The sequence below is a fragment of the Coenobita brevimanus genome, chromosome 6 (assembly GCF_032717465.1).
Source record: "Coenobita brevimanus isolate Jiangsu-jjx chromosome 6, ASM3271746v2, whole genome shotgun sequence".
In the NCBI taxonomy this organism is placed as follows: domain Eukaryota; kingdom Metazoa; phylum Arthropoda; class Malacostraca; order Decapoda; family Coenobitidae; genus Coenobita; species Coenobita brevimanus.
In genome coordinates this window covers 54,189,383-54,211,287 of record NC_136959.1, presented here as the reverse complement: position 1 = coordinate 54,211,287, position 21,905 = coordinate 54,189,383, and the positions used below count along the sequence as shown (strand labels likewise).

Genomic DNA, 21,905 nt, shown 5'->3' with positions numbered 1-21,905 from the left:
CCTTGTCGGGAACCTGTGGGTCTGGCCTGGGGGTCCTGGGACTGCGGGCGCCTATGGGGAGAGGCGCCGACAGGGCTGGGCTGCGGCAACTTCTCCGTTGGGTCTCGGGCAGGAACAAGGATCTCCCAGGTGTAGGAGGTAGGTCCGGTATCGGGCCTTGCCACCACTCTGGCGACACCTCCGGGGCAACACTCCCAGGTGGTGATGAAGGGCTCCCACAGGGGGAAGAGGCAGGAGAAGGATTCATGTAGCCCGTGTCCTCTCCGGTACGTCCTGAGGCCGGAGCCTTGGGTCGCCTTACCCTGGTACGTACTTTGGCTGTGGCCGTGAGCCTACCCGTCGTACAAGGAGCAACTGAAGGGCATACAGTGGCCGCTCCTTCCCCGCCACGTACAGTGGCCGTCGGCACGGTGTTGCTCCCGTAGTAGGGAAAAGCAGGAGCAGGGGGCACAGGGGCCGCACTCTCTCCAGTACGTACTGATGCTATCTTCAAGGGCCTTTCTACCGTGGTACGTGCTTTGGCTGGGGCCGTTAACCTACCCGCCTTACAAGGAGCAACTGAAGGGCGTACAGTGGCCGCTCCTTCCCTGCCACGTACAGTGGCCGTCGGCACGGTGTTGCTTCCGTAGTAGGGAAAAGCTGCACGTACGATAACCAAAGGCCTCTCTACCCTGGTACGTACTTTGGCTGTAGCCGAGAGCTGATCTTCCCGACGAGAAGCAGCTGAAGGGCGTACCAGGACCCATATACATATATGTATATATATATGTATATGGGTCCTGGGGCGTACAGTGGCCGCTCCTTCCCCGCCACGTACAGTGGCCGTCGGCGCGGTGTTGCTCCCGTAGGATAGAACAGCAGGAGAGGGATGCACAGGGGCAACTCTCTCTCCGGAGTGTACTAAGGCCGTAGCCGAGGGTCTCTCTACCCTGGTACACTCTTTAGGCCGTAGCCTTGGGCCTCCTGCCCTTGAGGGTGTAACAATAGCCGTCAACACGGTGTTACCTGGAACTGAATCTTGTTCAGTCCCACCCCAATTCTGACGATGGTTGTCCCGCCCTTAAGGTAGTTGACTTTCTCCGGTCACCTGGTGTTGGGGCAGTTGCGGGGAACAGGGGCTCAGGACAGTAGTGTCCCGGTGACCCTCTTGACCTGGGTCACTAGCCCCACCGTTGTGTCCTCCTGGAGTGGTGGTGTGGTAGCGGCCTGGTGGTGGGGTGGGGGGTGGCGAGGTGGGAGGTCCGGCGGCTGGCATTTTAGGGACACGTAATACAGACAAGAAATTAAGATGTGTGATGCAAAATAAATTGCTTAAATTCTCCTATGCCAACGAAAATACGGCCATCACTCCTATCGGTCTCCGAGAACACAAAGCTGAGTTGGTTTAGAACTCTGTCTAGGGTTTCCATATTTGAACATTATATATATATATATATATATATATATATATATATATATATATATATATATATATATATATATATATATATATATATATATATATATCGCTCTACAAGAGAGTGGGAAGAAGAGTGGTTGAGGCAGTAATTACTAACTTTTAGATTTCGTTCATGTGGTATGTGCTGTGCATTGCTGTACATGCATTCTTTGGTAAGAGTCTGAGTGTTTTGGAATCAATCACTGGTTTAATTCTTCAAATATTACTCAAATGGAGTCAGAGATGGTACCGATTCACGACGGAAAGCGAACCACACGAAGTTATAACAATCCAAAATTAAATTAGCATGCAAATCTCAATCTTTCACTCAAGATAAAAAAAGTATTCCTAATTCTAGCTATTATTCTACAATATAACCGCTTTTGCAAGGTGAAATGTAAAACTGGCAGAATCCCTGACGGTCGTATCCTACAGTATTTAGACATTCCTCCCAGGTGGAGATAAAAGAACGAAAAAGGACATGCCCGGATTCCCTTTGCAAGGAGTAACTTATGGAGGAAGTTACCTTTCCCTTCTCAGTTTAGCCTAGATTAATCTAACCTAACCAAACCTTATCCTAGATCAACTTAACCTAAATACCTTAATTCACGAAATAACTGATCCCACAATCTGCCTGTAACATACATATACAGTATATATTTATGTATATTATCTATATATCGGCCAATAGTTACCTATAGGTTGATAAGACATCCAACTATCTCCCTGACACATGTATTTCATTATATGCTGTTGATAAATGGCACAGTACTTGAGATAACGTGCGGATACTTTCAGCACAGTAGCTAAAAAGGGCGCTCGGCGCATAATGCACTGAGCGGAACGGTAACTTCCAAGTTCCTGCATGTCACTCCTTACATACTACACCGGGAAATTGGAATATACGGACTTGTGGTAGCCAGGCAACTGTAGAGGGCACATTGGTATTTAGCCAGAGGAAGCTTAGTGGGAAAGGGTTTACACCACAGATCAAAGCAGTACGAACAATTCTGGACTAAAAATGGAAGGTTTGTCGAATAATAGATGTAATACATGTGAATTTCTTGACCTTTCCGGATAAGTTCTATTCTTTAGTAGGCAGACGCGAGATTGTTTACTCACATTCATTTGTGCTGACGATTTTGACGTGAGAACCTGGTGTTCTATGGATGGTGGCGGGAGGAGGTGGATTGATGTGTCACTTGAACAAGCAATATCGTATAGGCTAATCACTTGTTGGGAATATTCTGAGTAGCTTGGCGTTCGTTGATGCCTAGTTGTAGTTGTCATGTTTCAAATACATTTTTCAAATACATCGGGATGACATGGGCTGCAATTAACACCGAAGTAGTTTTACATCATCAGCACTTGAGCCTGTTTGAAATTATAGTTATGTCCCCGTCCCACACTCACAGGATCCAACAGCAGTAGTTCAGTATAGGAAGGACGTTGCCCAGTGAGTCTTTCTTCCTGTTGTCAGCCTTTCAGATGTACAGCACACAAGATCAGCTCAGGCGTTGTAAATAAATGCTGGCATCCTAAGTTAGCTGTCTTTATTTTCCAGAGAATTACACTTAATGCTTGTCAGCCTCTCATCACAGTTTTCACAAGTGCCGGAGCTATACAATCTTCCCAAATTGCATTGACACCATAGTAAACTCAAACTGAACTGAAATGAAACTGACTGCCCTAGGCTCTTCCACCTCCTTAAATGGCCTTGCATTACACTCAGAGCTTCTAGTGTTCAGTACTCTTGCACCTATAATTGCCAAATCTGACATCCAAATATCCAGAGGTTTTTAGACTACGTAACACTAAATTATTTAGCATACAAACTGAGATGAAATTACATAATTTAACAATTACATAAATGAAAATATTAGAGAGAAAAAGAGCATAAAACTTAATGCATAACATTACAAAATACCTCCGCACACAAATAGCAGGCTAACTGACAATTCTGACACGTAGCAGAAAACTTCGAGAATCATCGGGAATACTCCAGCACTTCCGAACTGGCATATCCCACTTCTCAGCATTATTTATTTTGCTCAAGGAAAGAAAAAACATACACATTTTGTTATGCTAGGTGTTTTTAGGTCGACTTCTCGCTCTAAAGACACAAGCTACTGAGCGGGGTCCTCTTTCGAGACCGGAACTAGAACACACTAACAGAGGAACAGAGCATAAAAACTCTGCAGACTACCTTTACACATATATTGCCTGAACCCCTCCGTGGTCACCAGCATCGAATGATGTTTAGCCAATAAATGGCCACAGGCGTCGTTTGAGCGCGGCCTATAAAAACTGCAAAATTTTTGGGAAGTGAACGAACGTTCTGAACGTCTTCACACTGACCTACGCTACAATCCCATACACCTCATCAAGCAGTTCAGAGCCTGATGCTGTGATGAGTGGAATTTCGATTTTTTTGCTCCTGGCCATGCCGAAACAAGCACAACTACACCCATTATCTCGACCCAGGCAGAACATAATTTTGTCCTCTCCTGCAAAACACACACAACCACCTGTTTACGATTATGAAGTAATACAGGTGCATACATAAAAGACATGTTAATAAGTGAAAAATACATTTTTGTCTTGATATCTTTACCTGTTTGTTCAGGTTTGCTGTAATGGTTTGGATCATTTGATGCAGTGCAACTTGCAGAAAACTGTGAAAACCCTTGGGAAGTGAATGAAGATCTGGGACATGATACTTACCTTGACTTCACCCTCTTACATATCTGTCAGTTCACCACCTGTCATGACAAGTGGATGTACAATTTTTTCGCTCGTGGCCATGCCAAAAAAAAATATAGTTACACCCATTATCTTGACTCAGACAGATAATACAGCCTTTTTCATCCCTTGCAAAACACACACAACCACCCTATTTACGAGACAACAATATATATTGCGAAAATAACAAGGTAAAATATAAAGATGAATGTAAAATGATAGTGAAAGATGAACATGTTATTACGGAAAAAATACGTTTTCTCCTGTCTGTAAACGTATTTATTTCTGCTTTGTATCTGTATTCCTAATAATTAGACTTATTCTTAGTTCTGAAACTGCATTATGATTTTATTTTTAGCCATGCTCGTGGTGTGGGAGCTCGAAGTTGTGACTCAACTTCCGTATAGCTAATTGGATCTGACCCTCCGTTTTATCCTCCCATGGCAGAGTCTAGCCTTGGAGGATGTGCAGTTTTCTCATTTAGGACCAAAAAGTCAACTCTTTCGCTCCCTTTTCTAAGCATGGGCACAACGATAACGTAAAAAATAACTCGAAACTACCATAAGCGTATTTTATATCAAAAAGGTGAAAAAGTATTCATAACAATTTTTTTTCCAGCCATTCCTAACAGATTATGTACTGAAATCATTCGATATCATCATATCTCATATACAGTAAGACCTCACTGTAACGGACTAATTAGGGCCCAAGCCATTCTGAAAAACATGAAATTCCGATGAAAGCGACATCCAGACTTCTCCCTGCTAACCTGGACTTTTTCCAATATATCAGACATTAGTCCGGATCTCATGAACAGTTTTTAAACTGTTTTGACTATCGCTGCAATACTGTACTGTGTTATAACATCACTACATTAATCAAATGGTATAGTATATATAATAATACTGTACTGTACACTGATAAACATGTTTTTTATTTACCTTATTGTAGTGAACATACAAGAAGTTGTCAGGCAGGCCGGACTGCTTCTGGCTTTATCGGACTTTTTCCGATATATAGGAATTTAGTCCGGTAGCTCCTTGAGTCTGATGAAAGCGAACTCCAGTCTATTGAAGTCCGTTACATTGAGGTTTTACTGTATGCACAACATTTCAGCATCATTCGCATTGTTTTGGGAGGTAAAAATAAAAAATAATAACACCTGCCCAGGTGCGTTGCAGCAGCGCCCCTGGAGGGTGGATATCGGTTGCTGATATTTCTGCAACTTCCGCGCTCCATTGCAAGCCACAAAATGCATCTAGGAAGCTAGGATTTGCACTGTTAGATGCATCTGAACTTTCTCTTCAATATGGCAAGAAAAAAAAATCAATTTTCGAAACTTCAAAAAAATGGCTCCGGCATCGGCCTGGCGTGCACGGAAAATTCCGGGACTTCGGTCACGGAGGGGTTAATTTGACCCTCTTACAATACACATACAATCGTACATAATATAGGGCACAGGTACAGTGGCAGGCTTTTAGGGGCAGTATTTACAGCACACCATACATACAATGTGATTACCCTCAGTCAGCAGTATGCACCAATAATACACAGGGGTAGGAGACACAGTCCATGTAGTCCTTTCTCCTCACAGTCCTAGTATATCGTTCTTTGGTTCTGGACTTAGGTAACTCGCACTGTATATTAAGATACCACTGTTTTTAGATACGTTTACTGTCAGTTTTCACTGTATCACTGCTCTGAGTAGAAACACATAACACGGGCACTGTCAGTTTCTGTTCTTCAGTGTGACACTGAGATTATACTAGAGAGTTTCTTGGGCTGCTGAAACCTGGGCTCAATCAAGGTGGTGCCCAGGTGTAGGGGGCTGGCCCACGTACGGGCATGCCTTCCCATAGGGGACACAGGACTGCTGCAGGGGGCGTCATAGCCCGGTCATGTTTGTGGTCTGGGATGCAGGGAGGCTCTCTCCTGGTGGAGCCTCAACGTGGTGAGTGGCCCTCGGGGCTGGGGCCGAACAGGGCCAGGAGTCGTTCCTGCTGCCTCCTGCTAGGGGTGGAGGGCCATCGGTGAGAGGGACCAGGGAGGCTTCGCCCTGGGGTCCAGGGGACGTCCCTGGGTGGCTGGGGACTGCGGTCACCACTAGACTGGGGTGCTGTCAGGAGTCGTCTGCTGTGTCCCGGGTGGCGTCCATCAGGTCTGGGCGTCGTCCAGGGGTGATGCGAAGGGCATGGATCCCCTCCTCTGCGATCGGGCCCTGCCACCACTCCTTGAACAACAGCTCCTCCTAGGAACCGTACCTGTGGGGAGAATGGGAAGGGCATCCCGCACGGCCTCTGGGTGGGAGGTGGGCCGTGCCAGGGACTTCCTCCGACGGGGAAGCCCTAGGGGCTGCAGATGAAGGGCGTACAGTGGCTGCCATCGTTGTTCCACAGACGCTGAGGGCAGCAGCAGACGGGCATACAGTGGCTGTCCCTTCCCCAGTATGGAGAGTGGCCGATACCACGGTGCAGCTTCTGGAGGAGGTGGAGGCAGATAAAGGGTGTACAGTGGCCGTCCCTTCCCCGATGTGGACAGTGGCCAACATCGTGGTTCCACCTTTCCCTGGCTTGCCAGCCAATGTGCGTACAGTGGCCGTCATGTCCAACCCAAGGCGTACAGTGGCCGCCACCGCGGGGCTGGTTCCAGGTGTGGCTGCAGCAGAAGGGCGTACTGTGGCTGTCCCTTCCCTGGTATGGACAGTGGCCGATACTGCGGTGCTGCAGGGGGCAACAGCTGAAAGATGAACAGCGGCCGATCCTTCCCCGGTATGGACAGTGGCCAATACCGCGGTGCTGCCTGGGACTGTGCTTGGACAAGTCCCACCCTGATCCTGGCGAAGGCTGGCCCGACCGAGATGTAGGCGGCCAGTACTGAGTGGTTGCTGCTGGTCGTGCTGAGGGAAAGAGGGGCGTAGGGCCATGGTGTATCTGGGCCTGTCTCGCTCAGACCCGGCACACGCTTTACCTTCCCCACCGTGGTGTCTTCCTGGGGTGGGGGTAGGGTTGCGGCTCCGTCCTGGGGGGGGGGGATTCCACGGGGATGCGTATGTCACTTTTTTTTTCTTTTTTTTTTTTTCCTTGAGTTTTATCATCGAACTTTACATTTTAACCATGATGCAATTTTTTTTACTTTGCTTAAAATGAATAATACTAAACTCTTTTATCTAATTTTTCGGGGGGTGCGGTAGCACAGTGGTAGCGCGCTGGACTTGTAATCGGAGGATTGCAAGTTCGAGCCTCACCCAGGCTGCCGTGCCGGGAGGGGAAGCTCCCTCCTGTAACCCTAGCAGGGCTATATAGTCCAATACAGGGCTTAGCTCGGGGGAACTCCATTTCTCCCATTTTTTTATCTAATTTTTCTCAAAATCATAGATTTACGTTAAATGTTTGTTAGACATTATTATATTAGGACCGTTCGAGTCCGTACGACCATGTAAAAACAGGCAGAGAGAACATCTGATGTTCACAGAGCCACTGGGAATTAAGAAATAAATCAGTCTGTAAAGCAACAAGTGATACTGAATTATGCATAAAATAAAGCTGTTTACTTTGTTGGTAATATTTTATAAAAACAATTATCACATTCTGTGGCAGCTTCATTGTCTGAGAACACATCCAGACAGTAATGATAGTTGTGGGTGTTTAGTCCTCCAGGTCATGCCATTTTTTTTTTCTTTAATTGCCTTTAGCTTACCATAATTAGTTAACAACAATGTTCCAAAGAATTTTGGTTTTTGTGAAAGTGAAGGTAAGATGTAAGATAAATAGCCTAAATGGAGTAATGTGTTTTCATGGAAAATTTAGTTCAACTAACGCAGAGTATGTGACTATATCGTAGGTGCTGGAGTCTTGTGACGGAAAGCGTCCCCATGAGGTGACCATCGAGGTGAGCCATGACGTCACCAGCACTGATACCGACAGTGGTATGTCAGGTAAGCCAAGTAGAAAAAGATAAAATATTTATGGTCTCAACAGTATGATGGAGATCATAACTACTTGCTTGGTTTCTTTCTTCTTTTTTGTACCAAACAATTTTTGTTTTCTTTCAAATTCGCTTCAAGCACTTCAAGCATGGCACAAATGTTCCCTAGGCCAATAGCCTACCCCCAGGCACTTTTTTTTTTCTTTTTTAATAGTTATTTGGGGTCAGATTTCCTATAATGCAAAAATAGCCTACCCCAGACACTTTCCTTATTTTATGGATGGAAACCTTTTAAAAACTTATATGGGGTCAGAGGTCAAACTACAGTATACAGTACAAACATATTTAGTGAAGTGAGGCAACATGAATCCATAGAGTTTACCATCTTTTGCAAGGAAGAGTGCTTTGTAGTTGTGTGGGGACCATCCTGCATTTCCTTGGGAATATGGCCATCTTTCATTGTATGTGTTTTCAGTAAAGCACAATTTGCTACCACCACTACTACTACTACTACTACTACTACAGATATTATTATTATTATTATTATTATTAGTGGTGGTAGTAGTAGTAGTAGTAGTATTTGTACTGGTATTGTAATACTGTTATTATTATTATTGGAATTGGTGAGAGAGTTCAAATACCTCGGTATAGTGATAGAAAAGAGAGGAGAATGGTCAAAAGAAGTGAAAAGTAGAGTGGCACAAGGAAGGAAAGTAGCTGGTGCATTGAAGGCCTTGATAAAAAACAGAGGCTTATGTATTGCAGCTGCACGAGACTTACATGAAGGAGTGTTAGTGCCAACTTTAACATACTGATGTGAGACTATGGTGTGGCATGAAAATGAAAAGTCATGAGTAAGAGCAGTGGAGATTGGAATGCTGAGGAATGTATGTGGAGTACAGAAAGTGGATAGGATATGGAATAATGTGATTCATGAAGAATGCTGAGTGAGGAAGACTGTGGACACCAGAATCGAAGAGAATGTACTGAGATGGTTTGGTCATGTGGAGAGAATGGATGACAATAGAGTGGTGAAAAAGATATAGTATATCGGAGTGAATTTGAAGGAGGGAGGAGACGAGGTGGGCCAAGAAGAAGGTGGAAGGATATGGTGGATGAGTGTGTGAAGAAGAGAGGTATGGGAGTTGGTGAGGCTAAGGGGCTGACAAGAGACTGAGCTGGATGGATGAATTTTGTTTGGAGAATGCATAAACGGATTTGGCACCCCATTTTAATGTGACAAAGGTTGGATTGGCTCTGTCAGATAGGTACTGTGTATGTGAAGCTACAGAATGTGGTGAAAATTTGTTTTACCTATCTGATGGAGCCAGGATTCTGTGGACTTGAATGATGAGTGAATGGAAGCGTGGCCCATTGAATTGGGCAAACTTAGGCTGTCTGGACATTGCTACTCCTCACCTGGCCCTAAGGTGGGAAAGGAGGTCTGGGTGATGCTGCTGCTGCTGATGATGATGATGATTATTATTATTATTATTTTATTACTATTACAGTTAATAATAATTTCATTCATTCATTATCTAATCCAGTGTTGCCCCATGGGGAACATAGGAGCCTGGGGCTAGACAAGTTGGCCTTTACATGTAAGATGAGAGTGACCAGGCTCATTCATCCCTGATTGGCATTATGTGAGCAATAAACCCCTACCATCCCTTAGATTTAAACCTGCACAAATAATACTAATACTAATACTGTAATAATAATAATAATACAATAATAATAATAATAATAATCCATCCATCCATCCATCCATCATCCAATCCTACATTGCCCCTTGAGGAGCGTAGGAGCCTGGGGCTAGGCAGTTGGTCCCGACATTTAAGATGAGAGTGACCAGCCTCACTCATCCCTGAGTGGGATTACCAATAATCATCATCATCATCCAATCCTATGTTGCCCCATGAGGAGCGTAGAAGCCTAGGGCTAGGCAGTTGGTCCTGACATTTAAGATGACAGTGACCAACCTCACTTATCCCTGAGTGGCATTACGTGAGCAATAAACCCCAGTCACCCCTTGGATATAAACCTTCACCGGCTCAATCCGATTGGAGCACAATAATTACCCACTAAACCACCAGGTGCCAAAATTTGGTTATATGGTTACCACCCAGCGTAGTAAATGGTTTCCTGTTGTACAGGAAACCATTTGGCTTGTCACTCAGTGTAGAGTCACCCACAGGCAGAAGGAAGAGGAAAGAATGAAGGAATGAAAGACAGAAGAGTGAGTGTAAAGTAACCTGCAGGCAGAAAGACGAGGAAAGAATGAAGGAAAGAAAGACAGAAGAAGATGGAAGGAAAGAAGGATGGAGGAGAGGACAGGGCAGACACCCGAGAGCAGCACTACATTGAGTGAGTGGATGGTGAGTGCCCCCATCAATAATAATAATAATAATAATGCGTGAAGAGGTACAACAAGGAAGGGTAGAACATGGAAGAAAGGTTACAGGTTCCTAAAAAGCAGTGATAAGAAACAGGGAAGTAAGCGTGAAAGTGAAAAAGTTACTGCATGACAGTATTGTGATACCAACTCTAACATGTGGAAGTGAAGCCTGGACCTTGTTGGAGGGACACAAGTCAAGAGTGAGAGCAGTGGAAATGAGTTATTTGAGAGGAGCATATGGAGTCACATGGTGAGACAGACTGACAAGTGAGGAAATGAAGGAGTGTTGTGGTGTGGATGTGGATGTGATAGAAAGCATTAGGAGAAACACATTGAGGTGGTTTGGCCATATGGAGAGTGAGAGACTGATTAGGAGAGTATATGTGAGTGAGGTGGAGGGGGGGAGAGGGAGGGGGAGGCCAAGGATGAGATGGAGGGATGGAATGGAGAGGTATATGAGAGAGGAGGGTGTGAGCTGGGAGCAGGGCAGTGAAATGGCAAGGGATAGGGCAACATGGAGGCAATTTTTTCGTGGCCACCCCTTATGGGACTAAGGCGTCTGGCAATAGAAACATAGATTAGGGTATTGTTTGATATCTTTGGGGTTAATTTTGTTTCAGTTAGGCAAATAATATGTGGTTCCTTTCCTTTGGTTTTGTCTTTCATATCGTATAATTTAGACACCATTCCATCTACATTTGAGTGCATCAGCTTAATCATCTTGTTTACATACTTGCCATAGCTTGAGTCCCCTGCCTTTCTTCTTTTTATTCCCAGTTGGTTATGTACCACTTTCATACCTGCAATCCAATTACTTTGTAAAAAAAATTTTCTTCTCTGATCTTTCCTCGTTCTTTATTTTTGTTTCCTCCTTCTTCTCCTTTAGTATTCCCAATTCCTCTTTAGTTAGGCATTTTTTTATCCATTCTTTTTAAATTCCTCTTTTTCCATGAGTTTGTTTGCATTTTTTAGTATTTCCTCCTCAGTGTTCACACTCTGGAAGGTTACTCTCAGGGGCCTTGACTATTTCTCTCATATTTCCCTACCCTTTTGTGTTTCTAATTGTCTTTATCACAGCTTTCTCCTGATACTTCCTTCAGTTTGTTTAATATCTTTGCCACATCCTTTTTGTCTCTCAAAACTTTGTTTCTTGTTTTCTTGTTTCTTCTTCATCTATACAAGTGATTAATATAGATTTGTTGATATCTGCTGAATCTTTGACCAGTGTGCGTGTGTGTTTATATATATATATATAATTTGTTTTGATAGATAGATAGAATTTGTTTTGATCCAGTTTTATCCAAGCTTGGTGGAAGAGTAGAGGTCAGGCTGGGAGTTGACCTGTTGTTTTTTGGAACAATAGCTCAAAAGTTAAGTTCTCATGGCAAGGTCAATTTAAACAACTTTGATCCAGTTTACATCAAACTTGGTGGGAAATGTTGAGAGTAAGACAAAGACAAAGGGATTTAACTTTTATAACAGTCAGTCACAAGTCAGGATCATTGTCAGACTTTGACCTGTGTGTGAACAAATTAATGAAAGCAATTTTGATCTATTGTACGCCAAACTTGGTGAAAATGTTCAGGATGAAATGATTTGATTTTGAGAACATCCAGTCAAAGACTAAGGTCATAAAGTAAGGTCAAGGGTCAAGGTTGCATGGCAAGGTCAGCTTCCAAACAGTTTTGATTCATTTAAGCCAAACATGGTGGAATGGTTGAGGGTAAGGTCTGGACAAAGAACAGTCAGTTAGAGATGAAGGTCACAGGACAAGGTCATATTTGGCATGTGTGCCAGTGTTTGAACAAAATAACTAAAGCAGTTTTGATCTGATATGAACCAGACTTAGTGGAAGGGTTAAAGATCAGCCATGGGACTGACATTTTGTTTTGTTAAAACAGTAAGTCAAAGTTAATTGTCACATAGCAAGGCCAACATAAGTATTATTATTAAATTTAATCCAAATTTGGTGGAAGGTTTATGAGTAAGGCACAGATTAATGGGTTCAGTTTTGAGAACAGTCCATCAAATGTCAAGGTCACAGTTTCACATCAGATGTTGACCCCATTACTCATAATAGTTTTTATTTGATCTGAGGCAGACTTGATGATAGACTGAAGTTTGGCCAAGGATGAAGATATTTGAATTTGAGAACAGTAGGTCACAGGGCAAGATCAATTCAGCCTCTTTGTAATTGATTTGGACCAGTCAAATGGAAGGGTTAAGGGTTAGATAGAATGAAGAACATTCGGCTGGAGGGTAAGGTCACAGGGCAAAGTGAAATGCTTAGCCCTTAGACATACTGTAAAACATGGATGTGTTACTCTCTGAGTGATCCATGATATTGCTGCTGTTCGTTTCATTTCATTTCGTTTCATTTTTGAAGACTCCAACACACTTGTGTGCGTTGGCATTGATCACCTAATGTCGGCTCTCCATGCCGCTCGATCTTTGACAGCTTCCATATTCAGCCCCTTATCCCTGAGGTCACATTCAGTGACCTTGTCCCAGGTCATTTTCGGTCTACCTCTCGTGATCCTACCCCCAACATTAACACTTGTCACTTCCTGCACCTAGTTTATCATCCCCCATCCTTTCTATATGCCCAAACCATCTCCATCTACCTCTTCTCAATATATCTCTCCTCATCACAACACATAGCCTATACTCTCCAGTCCCATGCTACCCCTCAACTCTTCCATTGTAAACCTAGCACCCCCAGGCCTCATGCTCAGGGACACACTGCACATCCACCAAATCATTGTCATTTCTATAAGTCTGAGCCTGTGAACATCCTCTTCCTTCACTGCCCATATCTCACTGCAGCATTACACTTCTAACACATGCTGCATACGAAGATCCCTTAGCACAGAGGGAGAGCCCAATTGATGTCAGGAGAAGCAACAGCTCCCTGAAACTTCCTCCACCCACTCCTTGCTGTAGCCACAGAGCCAGCTCCAGCCTCACCTCCAGCATATAACATGTCTCCCAAATAATAAAACTCTTCCACACACTCAAGAGGCTCACCAGCAAGTTCAATCCTTTCATGCCTGAAAATCTCCACCTGCTTTCTCCAACACACTGCACACATGAAATCAGCATTACCCTTCAGTCTACCTCTAATATCACTGCATCTCTTATACCACTTACCATAAGACACTGCACAAGATGGCATTACTTCCCACGCCCCTGTGGCAAATCGCAAATGGCCACTCTCCCTTTTCTTTGACAGTACCACCACCAGCCCTAGATACCATCACTTGTTTCATCTGCATTTACTTTTAAGCCCTTGTGCTTCATACCCACTATCCACTCCCTTTCATTCTCTGCAGTCAGCACCAAATCATTAGCATTCAGCATCTCCCATGGGAGTCCATTTCTGAAGTCATGTGAAAGGGTTTCAAGTACCATGATAAACAACAAGGAGCTCAAGACTGATCCCCGGTGCACACCAACATTAACAGAAAACTTATCACTCAAGTCTCCATTCACCCCTACCTGGGTGCAAGCACCCACAAACATGGTTATAACCAACCTAACCAGCCACTCCTTGATCCCAGGCTTTCTCATTGCCCACTTCACCACCTCTCTGGGGACTCTGTTAAAGGCCTTCTCCAAATCAACAAAACAGTACAGTTCCCATTTCTTTCCTATATATTTTTCCAGTAGCTGTCGAACAATGCATGTGACATCAGTGGTCCCTTTGCCTGGCATAAACCCAAACTGCATCTCACCAATATTCACTCTTTCTGAAATCATGCATTCTAGAACTCTCTCCATTACCTTCATTATCTGTCTATCTATCTATTGCCTGATGCCTTCATCCCTTAAGGAGTGGCCACAAGCAAATCACCTCCATGTCGCCCTATCTCCCGCCATTTCATTGCCCTGCTCCCAGCTTACACCCCCCTCTCTCATGTACCTCTCCACTCCACCCCTGATCCTTCCATCTCATCATTGGCCTTCCCTACGTCTCCCCGCTCCACCTCACTCACATCCCCTCTCCTCGTCAGTCTCTCGCTCTGCATCCTCTCCACATGGCCAAGCCACTTCAATGTGTTTCTCCTAACGCTTCCTATCACATCCACATCCACACCACAACGCTCCTTCACTTCCTCGTTTGTCAGTCTTTCTCTCCATGTGACTCCACATGCTCCTCTCAAATAACTCATTTCCACTGCTCTCACTCTTGACTTGTGTTCCTCCAACAAGGTTCAAGCTTCACTTCTATGCATTAGAATTGGTATCACAATACTGTCATGTAGTAGCTTTTTCACTTCCATGCTCACTTCCCTGTTTCTTATCACTGCCTTCAAGGAACTAGCAACCTTTCTACCCTGTTGTACCCTTTCAAACACTTCATCCTCTAAACTTCCATCCTTACTCATAACACTACCCAAGTACTTAAATGCACTCACATTTTCCTTTTCCTCCTCATCCAACCTCAATTCACTGACATCACTTCTCTCGAAGATCATAACTTTACTCTTCCCTACATTCATCTTTAGATTCCTTTTTAAACACACTCTCCCAAACTCATCTGCCAACCCTTGCAGCTCCCCTTTGTCTTCACTTAACAACACAGTGTCATCTGCAAACAACATTACAGGTAGTTTCCAAACACTGCCCTTTCTCACTAGGGCCACTTCAACATCCACTTGTAATGGGGTGTATAGAAGCCCATGTTGCCTAGAGGCAAAGCAGGGATCCTCTCTTTGGCTCAGTGGTAATGTGCGCCTATAAAGAGCAAGGGCCTGAGATCAAGTCTTGGCCAGGACAGTGTGATTCATTTGTCAAGTTCCAGTCCGGTTGTTACATTGGTTGGCAGCAGCATGGGATGTGAGGCGAGGCTTAGAGGGCAATGATGTTGTTGTTGACAGCATCTTAAGCCTTACATCCTGGGGGTGAGCCGTCTGGTGTGGTCTGCAGTGCTCCCAGTGGTGGGCTCCAATGCGCTACACTGCCACATGTGTTCAAAACAATACAAATTAATCACCAAGAGGAGAAAAGAGTGATGAAATGGGGTGTATAAAAGCCCACGTTGCCTAGAGGCAAAGCAGTGATCCTGTCTTTGGCTCAGAGGTAATGTGCGCGCCTATAAAGCACGAGGGCCTGAGATCGAGTCTCGGTCAGATCAGTGTGATTAATTTGTTAAGTTTCAGTTTGGTCATTACACATTGCCCTACTTTGTATCTCTTTTATAACCCCATCCATAAACAGATTAAACAGCCATGGAGACATGACACATCCCTGTTTCAATCCAACCTTCAAGTAGAAAAATTCACTCGGTTCACTATCCACATGCACTGCAGCCTTAGCACCCTCATACATACTCTCCACGGCCTTCAGCAATTTCCCATCTACTCAATATATTCTTAATACTTTCCACAATCCTTGTCTATCCGCCCTGTTGTATGCTTTCTCCAAATCCTTGAAGGCTTCTTTCCCTTCTGTAGAAACTTTTCCACTAAAGATCTAAGAATGAATTTCTGATCTACACAGCCTCTTCCCTTCCTAAAACCTCCGTGTTCTTCTCCAGCTAATTCCTCTATTATTTCCCTAACTCTTTCAAGAAGTATCTTACCATATACTTTTCCTATTACACTAAGAAGACAAATACCCTATGATTACCACACACTTCTTTTTCCCCATTTTCTTTATACGGGGGAATAATTGCACCCGACTTCCAATCCTCCAGGACTCTATCTTCCTCCCAAGCCAATCTGCACATCTTCCACATCCATTCTACTACTGTCTCTCCCCCATGCTTCAGCATTTCACCACACACTCCATCAATTCCTGGGGCTTTCCCCATATTAACTTTCTTCTTTGCTTCAACAACTTTCATCCTACTGATTTCTTCCTCTCTTCTCACATCTCTCCTCCTCCCAGTCATTCTCCAGCCACTTATACTTGCATTACTTTCATTCTCTATGTTCAGCAATCCCTTAAAGTGTTCTCTCCATCTGCTCACTTTTTCTCCCTTCTCCAGTAGTAATCTACCATTTTTATCTTTCACTTTTCAACTAACTTCTTTGGCACCCTGTCTAACTCTCTTTACCTCTTTCCAGATCATTTTCTTACAGTCCCTCCACTTTACACTCAAGTTCCTTCCAAATTCCTCATCCACTCTCTTCATACTCTCTCTTACTAATCTTTTCACCTCTCTCTTCCTCTCTACATATAACTCTCTCTTCCATCTCTCAACTTCCTCCATGCCCCTGTTTCTCATCTACTCACTATATGCTTCTTCTTTTGTGCTACAGCCTCTCCGACCTCTTCAGTCCACCATGCTGTTCCTTGCACCCTCTTTCGTCTTCTCTTCACCCCACACATCACCCCATATGCTGCACAGATTTCATCTGTGAATATCTTGCACACACCTTCCACGTCCCCCATTGGCTCCAATCTATATTTACCCAATCGCTTCTCCACTTCCCCCTTACATTCTGCCATTTCCCATCCTCATGTAACTTTTCCACTCTCCTTGTATGAACTACTTCCTCCTGTCCTTCCCTTCTTCTGTTTCTCCATTTCATTTGGACTTTGATTCTGACCACCACTGAGTGGTGGTCCGAAAGTTCACGCCCCCAACCTTCATTTTCTGGTCTAAAAATTTTATGCCTCTATAATTTCCTCTTTCCAAGGCATCACCCTTCTCCTTGTACCATTTACAATTGCACTTTTCAGCCATTCATCTGGGACAGCACACTCATATATAATCATATTTATCAGATCAGTGACTAACCTCACTCCTATATCAACTGAGGCTTTCAGCATTTCGGCAGTCAACCTAGAGACACCTGCTGCCTTCCGCACCTGCATCCTGCCTGTTTCCCCGCTCACAGTAGCAGCGTCATTCAAAGACCAAGGGCCAAACACTGGATCTGCTGGCTCCAAACCTTCCGAATCCCAGTCAAATTCCTTATGCAACAACCGGCTGTTATGCCTTCTCCATGCATCTTTAATATCCCCGCTGTTCACCACTACCCTTCCATCATCGTTCTTTACACACTGCTCACCTATGATATCCCTGTTCCCCCTCTTCATCTGATTTGCCACTTTAAATATCATATTCTTTCTTTCCACATGATTTACGTTATCAAGTAAAAGTCTTCGTGTCTCAGACTTCTCCATGTACACCTCTTTTCTAGCCCTACACTTGTCAGCCAAGTATTCCTCCATGTTACCACCCTTCTTCCATTCCCAGAAAAGGCTTTTTTTTTCTATTTAACTGCAGCTTCTACACCCTCATTCCACCACCAAGTTACTTTATATCTTGTTGGGCCTCTTGTCCATCCACATACAATCAATCAATCAATCATTTCCTGTGGCACCCTCGGGGATGCATAGGGCCTCAATGAACTCACACCACCACATCCTATCTTGTGCTAACTCCTCAAGATCTCCCCAACATTCATCTCCAGCTTCCCGTCTCATTGTCCTCACCCACGTCTCTTTTGGCCGTCCTCTACCTCTCCTACCAAGTGCCACCCACCCTGGTGTACCTCGTACTATTCTCTGTCTCCTATACACGTCCTAGCCACTTCCATCTTGAGAATCTTACATATTCATCGATCGGCTGCACTCCCGTTATTTCTCTAATTCTACTATTTGGTATCCTTTCCCACCACTTAACTCCTAATATTCTTCTAAGTGCTTTACTGTATTTTCAAACACCAAAAATTTATTTTCCATAGTCACTGTGGTGTACCAAGACTCGTGTCCATAAATTAAGATACTCCTAACCATTACCTTATAAAGTTTGATTTTTGTATGCACAGAAAAATTGTTATTATTCCAATTATTTTTAAGCATTCCCATTGCCTGATTAGCCTTCTTTAACCTTTCCTCGAATTCAAAGTTCAAAGAACCATCCTTGGCTAAATAAGTACCTAAATATTTAAACCTATCAACTTGCTTTACAACCATACCTCCAATTACACATTCCTGTGCATTTTCCATATTCATATTAATTATTTCGGTTTTTCCACAATTAATAACCAAACCCACCTTGCGACCTTCACTCACCAAACAGTCCAACACTCTCTGCATCTTTTCTGGCCCATCACAAATCAAAACTATATCATCTGCATAATCTAAATCCAAAAGTTTCCTGTTCTCTCCCCAAAGTATACCTGCACCGGTTTCTGTTCCAACGCGTTTCATAATGTAATCAATGACCAATATAAATAGTAAAGGCGATAGAACACCACCTTGAATTACTCCGGACTTGACTTCAGACGAATCACTCAGACAACCATCAACCATCACTTTACAAAATGTGTCCTCATGCATGTTCATAATGACCCTCACAAACTCCTCTGGTATTCCATAATGTCTCATGATCTTTCCCATAGTCTCTCTCGAAACACTATCAAAAGCCTTTTCAAAATCAACAAAACAAAGACTTAACGGTACTCTCATTTCATTAACTTACTGCATCAAATGCCTGACTATAAAGATCTGATCATTGCAACCCGTCCCTTTCTAAAACCAGGCTGTTCATCCCTCAGAATACCCTCAACCACCGGCTCCAACCTATTTAACAACACTCTACTGAAAACTTTCAAAGCTATCGGTGACAAAGAGATTCCCCTCCAGTTACCACATTCACTCAGGTCTCCCTTCTTCGGAACCTTAACAATTACACCATTCTTCCAAACTGATGGTAGTAACCCCGTCACCCATATCTTATTGAATAGCTTGGTCAAGATCATTATTAATCTATCCCCCTCCACTTTAAACATTTCCGGAAATAAACCATCCTCCCTTGGTGCCTTATTATTCTTTAACTGTTTTACTGCTTTCTCCACTTCTGCAAGCCTCAACTCTCCTGTTTGTATATTTAAATCTTCCTGAGCAGACGGTATATCCTCTTCTGATGGTATTGGTCTATTAAGAACTGTCTCAAAATGCTCTTTCCATCTATTTTTAATATTTCCATCTTTGGTCAATAAATTTCCTTCCCTGTCTCTAACTGGTATTTCCTTGCGTTTACCTGCATTACCACTCAGTTCTCTAATCGATTCATATGCTATTCTTTGACTCTGTCCATCATTTTTGTTTATTAAGATTTCAGTCTCTGCAACCTTTTCATCCACACATCTTCTTTTATCTCTCCTAGCTAACCTTCTTACTTCTGAATTCAAACTCCAGTACGCAGCTCTTGCTAATTCAATCTCTCGTTCATCAGCGCATTGCATCTCACTCCTCAATTTAGCCTCACCTCTCTTTTTTATCATATCCCACATTTCCTCTGATATCCATTTCTTTCTCCTGAATCTATGTCTCCTTCCAATCGTACATTCAGCAGTCTCATGCAAAACTTTGTTCACATCCTCCCACATCTCATCTACACTTCTCTCCCCCTCTTCCAACGTTTCCAACACCAAAAACCTATTTCTGCATTCTAATCTGAATTCCTCCTTTTCTTCTCCTTCCCTTCTAAGCTTAACAATATCGTATCTACCAACACCAGATTTTTCCTTCTTCTGATTTTTAAGTTTAAACCTTATTTTTGCAATGCTGAGTTGATGGTCACTACCAATATCTGCTCCCCATTTAACATGAACATCTAGCAGAGAACTTCTATGCCTCCTACTGATAGCAATGTGATCAATCTGATTTTTATATTTTCCACACGGCGACACCCAAATTGTAATTGTGTATATTGCAATGCTGAAAGAGTGTGCCCCCGATGACTAAGTCATTTGCTAGACAGAAGCTTCCAAACCTCACTCCGTTTTCACTCGTCCTACTACCAACTCCCATCTTACCCATACGTTCCTCAAATCCCTCATTTGAACAGCCCATTACTGCATTAAAGTCTCCAACGCAGATCAAAACATCATGTCTAGGTACCCTTCCTACTCCTTCTTGCAACTTTTCATAAAATGTGTCTTTCCTTTCATCGAGTGCATCATTAGTAGGTGCATAACACACAAACAGACTGATGTTGCCATGATTTGATTTAAACCGTGCGTATAACAATCGCTCATCTATAGGATCCCACTCACATAAAGCCTTATTTGCCTTACAACCCAGCAACAATCGTACTCGCCGGATATCAATAAACGTATACCATCCTCCAAATCCAACTTATCGACTCCAGTTAATCTAGTTTCTGTCAGAGCACAAATATCAAGTCCGTAATTTTGAAAAACCTTCACTAACTCATCGATTTTACCGTCATGATTTAGCGTTCTCACGTTCCAGTTACCAATTTTAATTGTATTTTTTGCATTAACAAAGGAATTAGATTGTAATTGAGGCAACCGTGAGATTCTTAGCACCCCCTGCCCATTTAAGGGCTGCACGGGACTGGGGGCCATTATTGTTCTTTCAGAGTCCATCAAGAATCAGTAATTCTGAAGAGGTTGCTCTTGAGAGCTATGTATTGCTCATTAACACTTCTGTCAGCATTTCCCTGTTCAGCCACCATTCTCCTCAACTTGCTGTAGAAGGCATTCCTTAGTGATTGGTGTTTCATCTTCCATATTTTCCTCCTAGTTGCATAGGTCCCCTTTTTCAACACCTGCTCCTTACTCACCATGTCACATAATAAATTGCGTTGCTACACACACTCCTTGCTCCTTATAATTTTAACATCCCTCACCAACTTCCTGTTAGCCTTCCTGACCAGGAAGTAGTCTATCTGGCTGCTATTTCCCCCTGACTCGTATGTAATCAACCTGCTCTCTCTTTACCTAAAATGTGTTGCACAAAATCACGTTCATTGCCTCCCCAAACTCGAGTATCCATTTGCCTTCCTTATTTCTTGTACCATATGCACATACCCTTTGTACTTCCTCATATCCTTGAGCTACTTCACCTACATGATCATTTAAGTCCTCTCCAAAAACTACAATCTCATCATCTCCCTTACCACTTACTACATGTATAGTATTAAGTCATCCCAATAACTATCCTTCTCTACTTCATCCAAGCCTGCCTGTGGAGCATACACCAGGATAAATGCAACCATTATCCCACCGAACAAAATTTTCAATAATAGTATCCTATCACTTATTCTCATAACATTCATAACATATTCCACCCATTTCTCCCCAACCAACACACCCACACCACCATATCTGTCTGTCCTACTGTGTCAAAACAGCTTATAATATCAATCCTCCTCAGCAGTCTTTCTGATTGATCCACCCCTATACCAGACTTCTTGCACACATCCCACATCCACCCTCCTCCTACTCAGTGTCTCAACAACTTCCCTCTCTCTACTTATCAAACTTCCCACATTCTACAACGTCACTCTGAGCCCTCTGGGTGGTTTAGTGTCCTCAGGCTTGCTTTGAATTTCATTTGGTCATAATCAGTAAAAATAATAGATGAGAGAGACATGCCACAGGCCCCACTCACTGCACAGTCCCAGGTCCATAC

At 43.4% G+C, this 21,905-nt stretch overlaps 1 protein-coding gene across 1 annotated transcript in view; it reads left to right on the top strand.

Moving 5' to 3' along the window:
* Window positions 1-21,905, top strand: part of LOC145401265 (uncharacterized) — a 308,557-nt gene that overhangs the window by 27,596 nt on the left and 259,056 nt on the right. The window contains exon 8 of the mRNA XM_080273595.1: window positions 8,021-8,114. Within this exon, the coding sequence (XP_080129721.1) occupies window positions 8,021-8,114 (94 nt within the window). The remainder of the gene's footprint in view (window positions 1-8,020; window positions 8,115-21,905) is intronic.